The 17,906-nt window shown below is 63.4% G+C and overlaps 1 gene segment (V, D, J or C); it reads right to left on the minus strand.

Moving 5' to 3' along the window:
• Nucleotides 1-1,146: 1,146 nt before the first annotated feature.
• LOC136143280 (immunoglobulin heavy constant gamma 1-like) lies at nt 1,147-17,027 on the minus strand. The segment is given in 8 exon segments: nt 1,147-1,230; nt 4,482-4,615; nt 6,045-6,371; nt 6,456-6,785; nt 6,928-6,987; nt 7,319-7,645; nt 8,215-8,260; nt 16,818-17,027. Coding segments are annotated over 8 exon segments (1,518 nt in total).
• Nucleotides 17,028-17,906: the final 879 nt, after the last annotated feature.

Consider the following 17,906-nt stretch of genomic DNA (forward strand, 5'->3'; position numbering starts at 1 on the left):
CTCCTGTGCAGACACACCCAACACGTGCGACTTCCCCGTGGCTCCCCCAGGCCCCTGGCTCGCCCCTGCACCCACGGGCCAGGTGGGAACCCCAGCTTGGGTGGTGGCATGGGGGAGACTGGCTGTGGATTTCACGAGGGTAGGCGGCGTGTTAACCTAGGGAGACTTCTCAGCGAGCTAGGCCGATTGTAAAGAACGCTTTATTGTCATTAAGAAAATGAAGACACAGCGAAGAGCATCAGTGGGCCCCACGTTCAGGAAGGAGAAAAGCCTCCCGAGCTGCGATCACGTGGCCCTTCTTTCCAGTCCGGGAGCAGCTCCACCACATGCGCATGCTGACTGCGCTTTTCCGCAGAGACCGGAGAGTTGGTACCGGGCCCTGAGGCGGGGGCCCGGCGTCCGAGGCTGGCCCTACGCGGGTCGCGTCTCTCACCCCCACCCCGGTGCAGGCGGAGCTCCTGCTGTACGTGCCTCAGGCCTTTGGCTGCAGGATGGGCTGGCATGCCTTCTGCCCTCTTTTCCGGGAGCCCCTCCAGCTCAGCCCGCGGGGCACCAGGTCAACAGCGTGCTCCCCCGGAGGCCGGTCTGGCTGGACCTCGTTGCCTCCCGCGCTGGGGCTCCTGCAGCGGCCTCGGGCCCAGGCCCTGTTCTGAGCAGCGTCCTCGGTGGAGGTGACCTGAGGGACTGTTAGCGGCACCTGCAGAAGCTCTCCTGCTGGCAGAGGCGGGCGGCTCCCCTCCAGCATCTGGCACAGGCCCTCCTCCCGGCGACCCTGCGTCTGGAGCCCGGCCGGGACAAGATGCAGGGGCCAGGCCCTGTGCAGAGGCCCGGACGCCGGCCTCCTCCTGTTCGAGGGGGACCCCCCACGCTGACCCGGGCGTTCCCGGTGGTCCCTGGGGCCCCGGAGGTGTCCTGCGGGGACATCAGCTCAGGTTGGGCATCACCTGCGGTCCCCTCGGGTCTGTGAGTGGGGTGGGGGCAGGTTGTGGTGGCCACGAGGCCAGAGGCCAGGGATGCAGGTGAGGGTGCTCAGAGGCTGGCGAGGTCAGCGGGCGGAGGAGAGGCCTGGCGCAGGCTGAGCGGCACAGGGGGATAGACGTGGTCCTATAGGTCAGGGGCAGCCCAGGACGCAGCCCGTAGTGAGCGCTAGGCACCCTGCCCGATCATGTTCCTGTAGTCGGGGACAATCGTCCGCTTCAGCTCCACCACCGACGAGAAGATCCACTTCACCTGAGGGGCGGCTAGGGTGAGCGCAGGCTGGAAACCACCCGGGCCGCCCCCCGCCCTGTCCCCATTCCCCGGGCCGACAGACAGCGAGGAGTTCCGGGGGGACAGGAGGCCATGATGGGGACAGTGTGGGAGAGTGAGGGACAGGGAGGGACAGTGAGGGGACAGTGAGGGACAGTGATGGACAGTGAGGGACAGTGAGGGGACAGTGAGGGACAGTGAGGGACAGTGAGGGATAGTGAAGGACAGTGATGGACAGTGAGGGACAGTGAGGGGACAGTGAGGGACTGTGAGGGATAGTGAGGGACAGTGAGGGACAGTGAGGGACTGTGAGGGGACAGTGAGGGACAGTGAGGGACAGTGAGGGACAGTGTGGGACAGTGAGGGACTGTGAGGTGACATGGAGGGACAGTGAGGGCCCGTGAGGGGCAGTGAAGGATGGTGAGGGACTGTGAGGGGACAGTGAGGGACTGTGAGGGACAGTGAGGGCCCATGACGGACAGTGAGGGCCTGTGAGGGGACAATGAGGGACCGTGAGGGCCCACTAGGGACAGTGAGGGACAGTGAGGGACTGTGAGGGGACAGTGAGGGACAGTGAGGGACAGTGAGGGACAGTGAGAGACAGTGAGGGACAGTGAGGGGACAGTGAGCGACATTGAGGGACAGTGCGGGACAGTGAAGGACAGTGCAGGACAGTGAGGGACCGTGAGGGACAGTGAGGGCCTGTGAGGGACAGTGAGAGGACAGTGAGGGCCCATTAGGGACAGTGAGGGACAGTGAGGGGCTGTGAGGGGACAGTGAGAGACAATGAGGGACAGTGCGAGACAGTGAGGGACAGTGAGGGACAGTGAGGGACAGTGAGGGACAGAGTGGGACAGTGAGGGACAGTGAGGGACAGTGAGGGACAGTGAGAGACAGTGAGGGACAGTGAGGGGACAGTGAGCGACATTGAGGGACAGTGCGGGACAGTGCAGGACAGTGCAGGACAGTGAGGGACCGTGAGGGACAGTGAGGGCCTGTGAGGGACAGTGAGAGGACAGTGAGGGCCCATTAGGGACAGTGAGGGACAGTGAGGGGCTGTGAGGGGACAGTGAGAGACAATGAGGGACAGTGCGAGACAGTGAGGGACAGTGAGGGACAGTGAGGGACAGTGAGGGACAGAGTGGGACAGTGAGGGACAGTGAGGGACAGTGAGGGACAGTGAGAGACAGTGAGGGACAGTGAGGGGACAGTGAGCGACATTGAGGGACAGTGCGGGACAGTGCAGGACAGTGCAGGACAGTGAGGGACCGTGAGGGACAGTGAGGGCCTGTGAGGGACAGTGAGAGGACAGTGAGGGCCCATTAGGGACAGTGAGGGACAGTGAGGGGCTGTGAGGGGACAGTGAGAGACAATGAGGGACAGTGCGAGACAGTGAGGGACAGTGAGGGACAGTGAGGGACAGTGAGGGACAGAGTGGGACAGTGAGGGACAGTGAGGGACAGTGAGGGCCCATGACGGACAGTGAGGGACTGTGAGGGGACAGTGAGGGACAGTGAGGGACAGAGTGGGACAGTGAGGGACAGTGAGGGGCCTGTGAGGGGCAGTGAGGGACGGTGAGGGACTGTGAGGAGACAGTGAGGGACAGTGAGGGACAGTGAGGGCCCTTGAGGGACAGTGAGGGCTTGTGAGGGACAGTGAGGAAAAGTGAGAGCCCGTGAGGGACAGTGAGGGACAGTGAGGGCCCATGACGGACAGTGAGGGCCTGTGAGGGGACAATGAGGGACCGTGAGGGCCCACTAGGGACAGTGAGGGACAGTGAGGGACTGTGAGGGGACAGTGAGGGGACTTGAGGGACAGTGTGGGACAGTGAGGGACTGTGAGGTGACATGGAGGGACAGTGAGGGCCCGTGAGGGGCAGTGAAGGATGGTGAGGGACTGTGAGGGGACAGTGAGGGACTGTGAGGGATAGTGAGGGACAGTGAGGGACAGTGAGGGACTGTGAGGGGACAGTGAGGGACAGTGAGGGACAGTGAGGGAGTGTGAGGGGACAGTGAGGGACAGTGAGGGACAGTGTGGGACAGTGAGGGACTGTGAGGTGACATGGAGGGACAGTGAGGGCCCGTGAGGGGCAGTGAAGGATGGTGAGGGACTGTGAGGGGACAGTGAGGGACTGTGAGGGACAGTGAGGGCCCATGACGGACAGTGAGGGCCTGTGAGGGGACAATGAGGGACCGTGAGGGCCCACTAGGGACAGTGAGGGACAGTGAGGGACTGTGAGGGACAGTGAGGGACTGTGAGGGGACAGTGAGGGACAGTGAGGGACAGTGTGGGACAGTGAGGGACTGTGAAGGACAGTGATGGCCCGTGAGGGACAGTGAGGGACTGTGAGGGCCCATGACGGACAGTGAGGGCCCGTGAGGGGACAATGAGGGACCGTGAGGGACCGTGAGGGACAGTGAGGGACAGTGAGGGACAGTGAGGGACAGTGAGGGACTGTGAGGGGACAGTGAGGGATGGTGAGGGACAGTGAGGGACAGTGAGGGCCCACTAGGGACAGTGAGGGACAGTGAGGGACAGTGAGGGCCCATTAGGGACAGTGAGGGACAGTGAGGGACTGTGAGGGGACAGTGAGGGACAATGAGGGACAGTGCGGGACAGTGAGGGACCGTGAAGGACTGTGAAGGACAGTGAGGGCCCATGAGGGTCAGTGAGGGACTGTGAGAGGACAGTGAGGGACAGTGAGGGACAGTGAGGGCCCACTAGGGACAGTGAGGGACAGTGAGGGACTGTGAGGGGACAGTGAGGGACGGTGAGGGACAGTGAGGGACAGTGAGGGCCCACTAGGGACAGTGAGGGACAGTGAGGGACTGTGAGGGGACAGTGAGGGACGGTGAGGGACAGTGAGGGACAGTGAGGGCCCACTAGGGACAGTGAGGGACCGTGAAGGACTGTGAGGGATGGTGAGGGACTGTGAGGGGACAGTGAGGGACAGTGAGGGCCCTTGAGGGACAGTGAGGGACAGTGAGGGACAGTGAGGGGATAGTGAGGGATTGTGAGGGATTGTGAGGGACAGTGAGGGACCGTGAAGGACAGTGATGGCCCGTGAGGGACAGTGAGGGACTGTGAGGGCCCATGACGGACAGTGAGGGCCCGTGAGGGGACAATGAGGGACCGTGAGGGACCGTGAGGGACAGTGAGGGACAGTGAGGGGCCGGGGGCCAGGAGGAGACACAGTGGGGACAGCGAGGGCACCGCGGGGCCGGCCCGCCCACCTTGAAGAGCGTCACGGTGGCGCTGTAGCACACGCTGAGCAGGAAGAGGGTGATGAAGATGGAGATGGTCGTCCACAGCCCGTCCAGCTCCCCGTCTTGGGCGTCAGCACAGGCCTCCTCCTCTAGCAGCAGCTCTGCAGAGGGAGGGCGGGGTCAGTGCTGTGCCTGCCCCCGGGGGCGGGGCTGGGCTCGTGGGGCCTCGCCGCGCGGCTCCCAGTGTGGCGCGGTGGTGGCGGGATGCCCCGGGTGGGCCGGGCCAGAGGCACCTGAGGACAGCCGCTGAGCACCGGCCCCAGCCCCCCATTCCTCCAGCCTGGGCCCCCGTCTCGGCCTGGCCAGTGGGTCCTGCTCCCTCCCCTGTGCTGTGCGCTGAGCTGGCGCGCTTGCGGGGAGGGTGCCCGGACCCCCCGCAGGACAGTGGCTCAGGCCCTGGCCGCCTCTCCCGCTGGGGGCCAGACCCGGAGGGCGGGAGTATCAGCAGAGCACGTGGGCTGTGGGCCCAGGGAAGGGGCAGCACAGTGCTGGTCTCTGTCCCGTGGGAGCTGGAGGGTGGGGGCCAGCCTGGGGTCTACGGTGAGGGCTCGTGAGACCCAGCTCTGTGGTCGGGTGTGCGTCTGTGCGGCTGCCCTGTGGGAGGGCCCGTGTGCAAGGCCCGCGTGTGTGCACGCGTGTGGGTGTTGTGGAGGGTGCACTGCACACGTGTGTACGTGGGCAGGTGAGTGCATGTGGATGAAGGCGGTGGTGTGCCGGCTGGTGTGGCTCAGTGGGGGGCTTGTTTGCAATGGCTCTGGGCTCAGTGTCCATGGGTGCGTATGGAGGGTCCCTCCCTGGGCACTCAGGGCTGCTTGCCTCTGCCCCTTGTGGGCACAGGGATGAGTGTCCCCACGAGTGCACTGGTGGCAGGGACAAGCAGGGCAGAGCCACCTGGCCTGAGGGGGGGTCCTGATATCCTGTGCCCGACAGTGCAGCAGGGCCGTCCCCCAACCCTGGGTCGCATGTGGTCCCCGTGAGGGCAGAGAGCCGGCACGCGGACTCTGGAGCCGGGGACAGGAATGTAGGGACGAGGACGGCCAGTGTCCCACTGCTTGGGCTGGAACAGGGGTGGGAAGAAGTGGGTACTCATTCTCCTGAGGGTCTCTGGTGGGCTTCTCCCATTCCGGGCACACACTCCAGCCCCAGCAGCTGCCGGGTGGAGGGCGGCCGGAGCAGCTGTCCCCTCCGGGAGAGGCCCTCCCCGGCCTCGGGCAGCCCCCAAGCGGCCTGCGCAGACCCGCACACTCTGGGTCCGGCCCTGAAGGGGGTCAGCTCTCCCGCACTGGTGGTGACAAACTGTGAGCCAGAGCCGGGTCCGCCCCTGCCCCATGCAGGCCCGGCGTGCCCCAGGGCTCTGCTCGGAAAGAACCATGACAGCATTGCGGGGTCCCAGGGCGGCGCTGGGTGCTTTATTTCATGGCGCCCGGGAGGAATGTACACAGGGCTGGGGCTCAGGCGTCCTCGCTGGACCCTGAGAGCCCACGAGGCGGAAGGGCTCGCTGGGGCAGCACTGCCGTGCGGCTCATTTACCCGAAGACTGGGTGATGGACTTCTGTGCGTTGTGATTGTGTAGAGCCTCGTGCAAAACCACACACGTGTAGGTGTCTCCCCGCTGCCAGCTCTTCTTGTCCACCCTGAGCTTGCTGTACAGGAAGAAGGACCCGTCGGCCTCCAGCTGGGGTGGGGTCGTGCCATAGTTGTCCTCTTGCTCCGGCTGCCCGTTTCTCTGCCACTCCACGTCGATGTCGCCCGGGTAGAAGTCGATGACCATGCAGGTTATGCTGACGCTGACTGAGCTCTTGGCCAGCTCTTCCCGTGCTGGGGCCAGTATGTACACCTGCGGCTCCCGGGGCTGCCCTGTGGGGAGAGGTATGGCTGTTAGCACGATGGTCACTGCTCTTGGCCCCCAGGGACCCTCCTGCGCCCGTCTACCTGACCCACCTTTGGCCTTGGAGATGGTCCTCACGATGGGGGCCGGGAGGCCTTTGTTGTTGACCTTGCACTTGAACTCCTTTCCCTTCAGCCAGTCCTGGTGCTGGATGGGCAGGGCGCTGACCACACGGTAGGTGCTGTTGAACTGCTCCTCCCTTGGCTTTGTCTTGGCCGTGTGCACCTCTACATCGTCCACGTACCAGGAGAACTGGACATCGGGCTCCTCGTGGCCCACGTCAACCACAACGCAGGTGACCCTGGGTGTTTGGGATATTGTGAGGGTGTCCCTGGGTGTCGGGGGGAAGATGAAGACGGACGGTCCTCCTGGGAGCTCAGGGGCTAGTCGGGGAGACACGGTAGGGAGTCAGCCCCTGGGTGGACCTCCTCTTGGCCACCCATCCATCCACCTCCCCCAAGCCCCAAGGCCACGCCTGGGCTAGGTCCACCCCCGAGGTGCGTAGGATGAGGCCGGCTGACTTACGTGGACATTTGGGACACTGTTGGCATTCAGGACACTTGGGGACTTTGGGGCGATTGATCTCTGCAGAGAACAGACTGGAGGTTACCGGGGTTGGGGATGGCCCAGGGCTGGGCTTAGGGCAGGGACAGGTTTTGGCAGGTGAGACCTGTGCCCACGTCTGTGGCCCCAGGGACTGGGGGAGGCATCCAGCCTGTGCCCACACTAGATCTGGTGGAAATGCCCAGAGGACCCCCTCCCTGAGCCTGGGAGGCCTTCAGGTGAGGGAGAGAGACAGGCCTCCCGTGACACCCTGGGCGGGATTCACCATCCCTGGTGTGCGGTCCGTTCAGGTGGGAGGCTGACCCTGGGCCTGTCTCGTAGTGGACACCCTCCCTGTGGCCCGTCCTCTCACCGATGCGCTTGTCCACCTTGGTGCTGCTGGCCGGGTGGGCTACGTTGCAGGTGAAGGTCTTGCCGGACGAGGTGCTGGCAGGCACGGTCACAATGCTGCTGAGAGAGTACAGCCCCGAGGACCCTCGGACGGATGGGAAGGTGTGCACGTTGCTGGATTGGGCGCCTGAGTTCCAGGTCACGGTCACTGGCTCAGGGACGTAGCTCGAGACCAGGCAGCCCACGACCACTGTGGAGCCAGTTGTGCTCCCACAGCTGGAATCCAGAGGGTAGACTGCTGGGGCCGTGACGGAGGCTGTGAGAGAGGAGGCCGTGTGACTGCCAGGGCCTCACCCCTGCGAGGGTCCGGGCAGGGCATCAGGCGTGCAGGCCTGGGGCACTGTTGAGCCCAGAGACTATGTGCTTCCAGAGAGTCTGAAGACCAGCGGCCCAGCATGGCTGTCTCCCACCCCAGGTCCCTGCGTCTGCAGCTGTGGGCTCCAGGCACAGCTGGGGGCCAGTGCTGGGTGACCACTGAGCCCAGGGTCTAACAGATCCCCGGGGCCCCTACCCTCCTGTGGGTGTCTGGCCTGATCAGGCCCTTGGTCTGAGCCCTGACCAGTGGCTACTGCTCCCTGAGCCCACTGCCCTGCTCTGCTCCTGTGCCCTTGTCCTGGCCTGCTCTTTGCCACCCAGGGCCCCTGTGTTCTGGATCAGCTCTGCCCACTGGCATCCCGGGAGCCTTGCACTGCCCCTGGCCTTCTCCGCCTGCAGGGTGCTAGCACCCCAAGCCCCATTCCCCGGCTGGACCTGTCCCCTCTGGCCCTGCTCTGCGCAGCCCAGGTATGCAGACCCGTCTGAGCCCCCAAAGAGCCCCTCGTTTCCCCTCTGCCAGGTCCACTGCCCTGTCAACCCCACCTCGCTTCTGCACATTCACCCCTCCTGTCCCAGCTCCTACAGTCTCCTGGAACAGGGTTGGGACCCTGGATACAAGAACTGCGGCCCATTGGGGCCCCTCAGGGTCGCCCATGCCCCTTCAGCCCCAGAGACCTGCACTCCCAGGTTCCCTCTCCACCTGGCCTTGCCATCCACAAAGCCCCTCCCAGCAGATCAGGGCTCCCTTTTCCTCCGCCTTTCTTCCTCTAACTCTGGCGCACCTGGGGCAGCCCCTGCCCTCGCAGCCCCCTGCTGCCCTGCACAACCCCGCCTGCTCCCCTGAGTTCTTGGGGTAGCCCCCTGCGCCCGGCCTTACCAGCCCCCTGAGCTCCAGCGGAAAGGCTGCTCTCCTTTCTCAGGGCACTCAGGTCCCCCTCATCTAGATGCTCCCTCACCTGCCTCCACCCCTCATCCTGGCCCCTCAGCTGAGTGCGGGCTTCCTGTCCATCGAGTGTCTAGCCTCTGCCCATCTGCGCTCCGGTTCACCATCTCAGGCCTGAGTCGTCCCTGCCCTGTGCCCCTTCTCTCCTGCCCTGGGCCCTCCGCACACCCCAGGGGGGCCCCCAGCCCGCTCTCCTGTAGGACTCCCTGCTCTGCCCCCACTGCCAGCTGCCCTGCGTCCTGCCCTCCCAGCCCCCTAGGCTCAGGTCTCTGGGCTCAGCTCAGGGATGCTGTATCCTCATGTCATCTGCTCAGCTGGCGTCAGACTGCCTACTGTCCCTGGAGCGCTGGGCCCACAGCACCAACGGTCCCTGCACCCTATGACACTTGCCTACTCACCTGCTCACCCCAGTACCTGGTCTGCTGAGGTCCTGGGCAGGTCCCTGTCCTCCCAAACCCCTGCCCACCTGCACAAGCTCTCCCTGCTCCCCAAAGCTCCCAGGGCAGTCCCAACCCCTCCCAGGCTCCTTTTCACCTGCACAAGGCGTACCTGCTACCCCAAAGCTCCTGGGGCAGCCCCTTACCCTTCCACCCACCATGCTCAGCTGCAGAAACTCTACCTGCTCCCACATGCTCCCAGGCAGCCCCCTGCCCTTCCAGCCCCAGGCTCACCTACACTAGCTCTACGTGCTCCCCCAAAGCTCCCAGGCAGGCCCCTTCCCTCTCAGCCCGAGGCTCAGCTACAATAGCTCTACCTGCTCCCCCAAAGCTCCCAGGCAGGGCCCTGCCCTCCCAGTCCCAGGCTCACCTACACTAGATCTACCTGCTCCCCCAAAAGCTCCCAGGCAGTCCCCTGCCCTCCCAGGCCCAGGCTCACCTACACTAGCTCTACCTGCTCCACTAAAGTTCCCAGGCGGCCCCCTGCCCTCCTAGCCCCAGACTCAGCTACACTAGCTATACCTGCTCCCCAAAAGCTCACAGGCAGCCCCCTGCCCTCCCAGCCCCAGGCTCAGCTACACTAGCTCTACCTGCTCCACCAACGCTCCCAGGCAGCCCCCTGTCCTCCCAGGCCCAGGCTCACCTACACTAGCTCTACCTGCTCCACTAAAGCTCCCAGGCAGGCCCCTTCCCTCTCAGCCCGAGGCTCAGCTACAATAGCTCTACCTGCTCCCCCAAAGCTCCCAGGCAGCCCCCTGCCCTTCCAGCCCCAGGCTCACCTACACTAGCTCTACCTGCTCCACTAAAGCTCCCAGGCAGCCCCCTGCCCACCCAGTCCCAGGCTCAGCTACACTAGCTCTACCGGCTCCCCCAAAGCTCCCAGGCAGCCCCCTGCCATCCCGGATGCGGGCTCACCTGCAGAAGCTCTCCCTGCTCCCCCAAAACTCATGGGCAGCCCCCTGCTCTCCCAGACCCAGGCTCACCTACACTAGCTCTATGTGCTCCCCCAAAGCTCCCAGGCAGGCCCCTTCCCTCTCAGCCCGAGGCTCAGCTACAATAGCTCTACCTGCTCCCCCAAAGCTCTCAGGCAGCCTCCTACCCTCCCAGCCCCAGGCTCATCTACATTAGCTCTCCCTGCTCCCCGAAAGCTCCCAGGCAGCCCCCTTCCCTCCCAGTCCCATGCTCACCTGCAGAAGCTCTACCTGTTCCACCAAAGCTCCAGGGCAGCCCCCTGCCCTCCCAGCCCCAGGCTCACATGCATTAGCTCTAACTGCTCTCCCAATGCTACCAGGAAGCCCCCTAACCCTCCCAGCCCTGTGCTCACGTGCAGAAGCTCTACCTGCTCCCCAAAAGTTCCAGGGCAGCCCCCGTCCTCCCAGCCCCAGGCTCACCTGCACTAGCTCTACCTGCTCCCCCAAAGCTCCCAGGCAGGCCCCTGCCCTCCCAACCCCAGGCTCAGCTACAGTAGCGATACCTGCTCCCCAAAAGCTCCCCGGCAGCCCTCTGCCCTCCCAGCCCCAGGCTCACCTACACTAGCTCTACCTGCTCCCCCAAAGCTCCCAGGCATCCCCTGCCCTCCCAGCCCCAGGCTCACCTACACTAGCTCTACCTGCTCCCCCAAAGCTCCGAGGCATCCCCTGCCCCCCCAGCCCCAGGCTCGCCTACACTAGCTCTACCTGCTCCCCCAAAGCTCCCAGGCATCCCCTGTCCTCCCAGTCCCAGGTCACCTACACTAGCTCTACCTGCTCCCCCAAAGCTCCCCGGCAGCCCCCTGCCCTCCGAGGCCCAGGTTCACCTACACTAGCTTTACCTGCCCCCCCAAATCTCCCAGGAAGTCCCCTGCCCTCCCAGCCCCAGGTTGACCTACACTAGCTCTACCTGCTCCCCAAAAGCTCACAGGCAGCCCCCTCCCCTACCAGCCCCAGGCTCAGCTACACTAGCTCTACCTGCTCCACTAAAGCTCCCAGGCATCCCCTGCCCTCCCAGACCAGGTCACCTACACTAGCTCTACCTGCTCCCCCAAAGCTCCCGGGCAGCCTCCTGTCCTCCCAGCCCCAGGTTGACCTACACTAGCTCTACCTGCTCCCCCAAAGCTCCCGGGCAACCCCCTGCCCTCCCAGCCCCAGGTTCACCTACACTAGCTCTACCTGCTCCCCTAAAGCTCCCCGGCAGGCCCCTGCCCTCCCAGCCCCAGGTTCACCTACACTAGCTCTACCTGCTCCACTAAAGTTCGCAGGCAGCCCTGTGCCCTCCCAGGCCCAGGTTCACCTACGCTAACTCTACCTGCTCCCCCAAAGCTCCCAGGCACCCCCCTGCCCTCCCAGCCCCAGGTTCACCTACACTAGCTCTACCTGCTCCCCCAAAGCTCCCAGGCAGCCCCCTGCCCTCCCAGCCCCAGGCTCAAGTGCATTAGCTCTAACTACTCCCGCAATGCTACTAGGAAGCCCCCTACCCTCCCAGCCCCGTGCTCACCTGCAGAAGCTCTACCTGCTCCGCAAAAGTTCCAGGGCAGCCCCCGGCCCACCCAGCCCCAGGCTCACCTACATTAGCTCTACATGCTCCCCCAAAGCCCCTAGGCAGCCCCCAGCCCTCCTAGCCCCAGGCTCAGCTACACTAGCTATACCTGCTCCTCCAAAGCTCCCCGGCAGCCCCCTGCTCTCCTAGCCCCAGCTCACCTACACTAGCTCTACCTGCTCCTCCAAAGCTCCCTGGCAGCCCCCTGCTCTCCCAGCCCCAGGTCACCTATACTAGCTCTATCTGCTCCCCCAAAGCTCCCGGGCAGCCCCCTGCCCTCCCAGCCCCAGGTCACCTACACTAGCTCTACCTGCTCCTCCAAAGCTCCCCGGCAGCCCCCTGCTCTCCCAGCCCCAGGTCACCTATACTAGCTCTATCTGCTCCCCCAAAGCTCCCGGGCAGCCCCCTGCCCTCCCAGCCCCAGCTCACCTACACTAGCTCTACCTGCTCCTCCAAAGCTCCCCGGCAGCCCCCTGCTCTCCCAGCCCCAGGTCACCTATACTAGCTCTATCTGCTCCCCCAAAGCTCCCGGGCAGCCCCCTGCCCTCCCAGCCCCAGGTTCACCTACACTAGCTCTACCAGCTCCACTAAAGTTCACAGGCAGCCCCGTGCCCTCCCGGGCCCAGGTTCACCTACACTAGCTTTACCTGCCCCCCGAAATCTCCCAGGAAGTCCCCTGCCCTCCCAGCCCCAGCTTGACCTACACTAGCTCTACCTGCTCCCCCAAACCTCCCGGCCGGCCCCTGCCCTCCCAGCCCCAGACTCACCTGCACTAGCTCTACCTGCTCCCCCAAAGCTCCCAGGCATCCCCTGCCTTCCCAGCCCCAGGCTCACCTACACTAGCTCTACCTGCTCCCCCAAAGCTCCCAGGCATCCCCTGCCCTCCCAGCCCCAGGCTCACCTACACTAGCTCTACCTGCTCCCCCAAAGCTCCCAGGCATCCCCTGCCCTCCCAGCCCTAGGCTCACCTACAGTAGCTCTACCTGCTCCCCCAAAGCTCCCAGGCATCCCCTGCCCTCCCAGCCCCAGGCTCACCTACACTAGCTCTACCTGTTCCCCCAAAGCTCCCAGGCATCCCCTGCCCTTCCAGCCCCAGCTCACCTACACTAGCGCTACCTGCTCCCCCAAAGCTCCCAGGCATCCCCTGCCCTCCCAGCCCCAGGCTCACCTACACTAGCTCTACCTGCTCCCCCAAAGCTCCCCGGCAGCCCCCTGCCCTCCCAGGCCCAGGTTCACCTACACTAGCTCTACCTGCTCCACTAAAGCCCCCAGGCAGTCCCCTGCCCTCCCAGGCCCAGGTTCACCTACACTAGCTCTACCTGCTCCACTAAAGCTCCCAGGCAGCCCCCTGCCCTCCCAGGCCCAGGTTCACCTACACTAGCTCTACCTGCTCCACTAAAGCTCCCAGGCAGCCCCCTGCCCTCCCAGGCCCAGGTTCACTACACTAGCTCTACCTGCTCCCCCAGAGCTCCCATGCAGCCCCCTGCCCTCCCTGCCCCAGGTTCACCTACACTAGCTCTACCTGCTCCCCCAAAGCTCCCAGGCAGCCCCCTGCCCTCCCAGCCCCCTGCTCACCTGCTGCCTCCCTGCCACTTGTCCCCGGAGCTCTGGCCCTCAGCACCCCTGCCCCTCTGGCCCACCCCTGAGCCCTCACCCTAGTGCAGCTTCCGTCCTGCCTCCTTTCGTTCCCGGGGCTGAGCTCTGTTCCCTGGAGTCGCTAGGTGCCCACCCTGTCTCTGACCCCTCTCCCCTGGCAGAGCCCCTGTCGCACCGTGGGCCCCTCTCAGAGGAGCTCCTGGCCTTCCGAGCTTCACCCTCTTTCTCCCACCACCCCGGCATCCTGCTCTGGTCGCTTCTCCCTCCAGCTGCCGGGTCACCTGCCCTCTGCCTCCCCGCTCCCGGCCCCCCAGGCCTTGCTCCCGGCCCTCAGGCCCTGGCTCCCCCCGCCCCTTGTGTAGCCTGTTCAGCTGCGTGCTCAGCCCCTCCCCTGTGCGGCCAGCTCGGGGCACACAGGAGCCCAGGCCAGCCCTGCCTGCTGTGCTCCCGCCGCTCCCGCTGTCCTGGGCCCCGGCCCCAGCCCAGAGCCCACCGCCACCCCGCCTGCCACTGCCCTGGGACTCAAGCCGGCCCCACTGTCCTGGACCGGACCCTCAGCCCCCTGCCATGGGGGGGGCCTTTCCTTCCCCTGTGCTAGCCAGGATCCTCCCTCTGTCCTCGCTCAGACCCACCTGTCCATCCTGACCTCGTCCTCAGCCCCAGCCCAGCCCTGTGCCTGCAGCACATCTGGCTGAGCGAAGCCCTGAGGCTCCCGTCCCCCAGCCCATCACGGTCCTTGAAGGCCAAGCAGCCCCACCGAGCTCTGCCGCCCCTGGGTTTTCAGTCCTGCTGGTGTGGACACGCCCCTGCCTGGGCTCCCTAGTCCCTGCCCTGGGCAGCACATGAGCCCTGGGCAGCCCGCCTTCCCCGTGCCCGCTGGGCTGCTCCCGCCGCTGTGTGGGTCCCCGAGGCCAGTCTTCCCTCTGTAGCTCCATTCCACTGCCTGCCCTGGTCCTCTCAGACCCCACTCACCAAGGCTTGGGGTGCTGGCCTCACTCCCCTGCAGCCCAGGGCTCCACGCCCCCTCCCTGCTCTGGCCCCAGGCACATGTGGCTCTTCAGGGCTGTGCTCTGTGTCTGCAGCCCTGCTTCCTAGGACTGGTAACCAGTTCCTCGAAGTGTGAACTCCTTGTCCACAACCCTGCAAACACTAAGAACAGGACTGAAACCTAGCGGCATGGCTTGCTTCCTGAAGTTCCCTTTTCTTTTGGGTGTTTTCTGTCTCAGAGGGCCTGGGGAAGTCCAGATGCCGCAGAGATGCATTATTTTGGTGTTTGTGGTGTGGTGAGTGGGGCCCAGGGACCCAGGGGACAGAGTGGGAACCCCGGCCATCACGGCTCCACCCTCCTGAGGGAATATGCCTGCTCGGCCCACAGCACCCTGGGTAATAGGCCCCTCGCCTGAGCCCTCTGGGCCTCTGAACTCTGATGGGCACCACTGCCACCTCCCCCAGCACAGATCCCCAGGACATCCTGCCCGCCTCCGGAGCAGATCCCCAGGGAGTGTCCGTGTGAGGGGGCAGAGCAGAGCAGGGCTGCGCCCTTGACCTTGTGTGAAGTGCTCTACTGCCCCTCTCATGTTCTATTGGAACCAAATACTCGGGCTCTCTGGACAAGGCTCAGAGTTGCCCAGTCCTGGGTTTTCTATGCCCGACCCCATCAGCCTGCATGGTCCGTGTTGGAGTCTGTGGGATGCCTGGTCTCCCAGTGCAGATGGTGGCTCTCAGAAGGGCCTTCGCCACAAGTGGACTCTCCTTTCAACAGAGTCTGGGCACTTGTATGCTGGGAAGGAGGCCACTGGCCCCTGAAGAATGGTCTTAACTGCTCACAGGCCCTCAGAGGCCAAGAAGGTCACTCACCGCCCCTAGTTTCCTCCTTATTGTACCTTTCCTAATAATTGAAACCTTTTCTTCCTGTTATTGGCCACCCGGTTTTTCCTTACAGTGCAGGACCCACTGCTCACATTTCTTTCTTTCCATTGGTTGCTGAGTGCTCTTTGTATATGAAGGAGTCCTGCCCTGTGTCCCATGTGCTCATGTGCTCTGCCCCGTTTCCATGGGACTTCAGAGCCCCTTGTGGGCGGGCTTCTCCAGCTCTTTACCCTCAGGAGGGGGCTCGGCCCATGCCCACCACTGTGCTTGGCCAGCCGGCCCTCTCCCTGGTGCCTGTGGCTCCTGCCTGCGCGGCTCCCAGCTTTCTTCTCGAGGACGGTGGCGGCCAGCCCCAGACAGCTATCGCTTGTTCATCGGGACGTCCGGGCAGGCTGGCGGGATGGGGCCCGAGGACTGGCCTGTCTGTGTGAGCTCAGTGGGTGGACGGCTGGGTGGTGACTGGGGCCCCAGGAGGCTGATGCCGGCCTCCACCCTGGTGCTTGTGCAGCTATGTTCCTGCGGCCTCCTGCACTGACCACTGAATGAGCCCCTCAGGGTTTGCCCACGGGGAGTGGGACTGTTGCCTTTACCTTCGTGTGGGGAGGGGCGGTGAGTCTGGGCTGGAGGCCAGTGGCGCAGGCGTGGTGGAGCCTGAACCGGGGTCTCAGTGGGCATTGAAGGACTCTTGAGGCGGAGCCTGGCTGGACACTTGGGTCCTCGGGGCCCAGAGCGGCCCTCTGCCCCCTTCCCTCTGGCCCCTTGTCCATGTCCTCGGGGTGGGGAACCTCCTGCTCCCCAGGTACCACAGGCACCTCCCCAAGGTATGCTCAGGTGGCAAGGGATTCTTTAATGAATTTTACTAGGAAAAGTTAGGAGACAGAGGTTGAACTGATTCCTGTGCTGGGCCCATCTATCTCCTACCTCAAATCGCCCCTGAGATATGTGGACCCAAGAAGTCTTTATTGGCAGGATGTAGGGCGATGGCCCCTCTTCTGTAGCTTCTTCAGGCTGGTATTGGGCTCATGGACCCTACCTAACTGGGGCTACAGAACTCTCGCCCTGCCTTGTTAAGGGGCCCCAGGGTGAGTTCTGCTGCCACCCTGACAGGATCTGTTTCAGGCAGTGGCTGGAATCCCTGCATCCAATCATCTCACATGGAATTGCCTTTTTAAGAGGATAAACAGACATGGGTCAAAGAGGAGAAGAGGAAAGATAGAGGTTCAAGGTCCTATGAGTGGAAGGAACCGAGAGAACAAGGACCAGGTGAGAGCCACCCCTGGGTTGCCTGTTCCCTGAGTTGAGAGGCCTCAGATAAGAAGCCCTGAGTACCTTTTTGGACTTGACCTGTTTGGTTTACCCAAAACCAGCGTTGTTCCTTTAACATGGCGCACATTCCCCCTTGGGCAGCAGCTAGCACGTAGATGGCCTTCTCAGGGGTCACTGTATCTGCAGAGATGTGGTTAGGGATAGGATCTAGCTCCCTCTTTTCATTAGCCTCAGTTAGGGTCAAAATAAGGGGTTGCTTAGGGTCTCCTAATCATAATATGGCCCCAAGGAATCCCAGAAGATCTCTCCCCTGCAGTGGGCTGGGGCTTTCGGGGACAACCAGAAAGGCATGCGAGCTCGAAGGCTGTTGAAGCCGGCAAACGAGAGGCCCAGTGAAGTAACGGGTGAGGGGCTTTCCGCCGACCCCAGTTACAGTGCAGCTTTTAGAGGGAAGAGGCCAGCGTGAGAAATTAGGACAGAGTAAGAGGCTCCTGTATGGACTAAGAAGTCAATCTTCCTACCTGCCACGTCAAGGACGCCCGGGGCCCCTCGATGGAGATGGACATCTTGTTGGGGGAGCCGCCAGAATCCCCGGGCTGACTCAGTCGTCCAGCATGGCCGTCCCAGGAGCAGGAACCCCCCTTCCCCTTCGGGACCGAGGGCAGTCCCACTCTGATGACCCGTCTGCTTGCAGACTGGGCATGGCCTGGGGGGTTCCTTCTGGCATTCATGGGCCCAATGGCCAGTCGGCTTGCATTTGAAGCATTCCCCTTTTCTGATCTTACTTCCGGACTGATGGTTGAACTTTCTTGTGTCCTTTGGGTTCTCCCGAGGTTGCAAAACGTGGCTGACAGCTGGGCTATCAGCTGAGCTTGAGCTCTGGCATGCCTCTACTCATGCTGAGTTCTTTCTCCCCGCTCCGGTTGATCTTGATTATTAAATACCTGCAAGACCACCTCTGCGAGCTGGTGCATAGGGGTTTGTGGGCCTAACTGTGACTTTTGGGGTTTCGCCTAATATCAGGGGCAGGCTGGCTGATGAAATGTTGTCCCAGCAGGGATTGCCCCTCCGGAGTGAAGGGGCCTCTGTTAGTAAACTTTCTAAACGCCTCCACAAGGTCACTTCCTTGACCTTTTCATGGCTGACTGGCTTCCTAAAGTACTTTCTCTTTCCTTCTAATAGGCATTGGACCATCGTGACCTGACAGGTCACCCAGAGGGAGCGGCCAGAAGTTTAAGAGCGCACGCGCGCGCACACACGGAGCTCAGGGTATGTCCCGGCAGGAAGGTTGGCGCTGTTCTGGACAAGTGACAAGACAGAGGAAGGGGACTTTGAGCTCCTGGGCCCGGGTACGTGGGAAGGCAGATGCGGGTGTGGGGAGGCATGAGTCGGGCTTAACCCGAACACCCTCCAGTGGTGACGGGCTGATAAGGGCCTGCTGCGCCCTGAGGAATCGCCCTGCCCTTCCCGGTGGAAGGTGGGAGGCGAGGGTTTTTCTTGTGTTTGTTTTTTAACTTGCCCATGGCTCAAAATAATTCTTACCTCAGAGGAGCACATCTGGGGCTCCCCACGTTCGGCCCACACCCGTGTCAGCAAGCACTCCCCCCCTG

The sequence above is a fragment of the Phocoena phocoena genome, unplaced genomic scaffold (genome assembly GCF_963924675.1).
Source record: "Phocoena phocoena unplaced genomic scaffold, mPhoPho1.1 SCAFFOLD_227, whole genome shotgun sequence".
Lineage (NCBI taxonomy): Eukaryota > Metazoa > Chordata > Mammalia > Artiodactyla > Phocoenidae > Phocoena > Phocoena phocoena.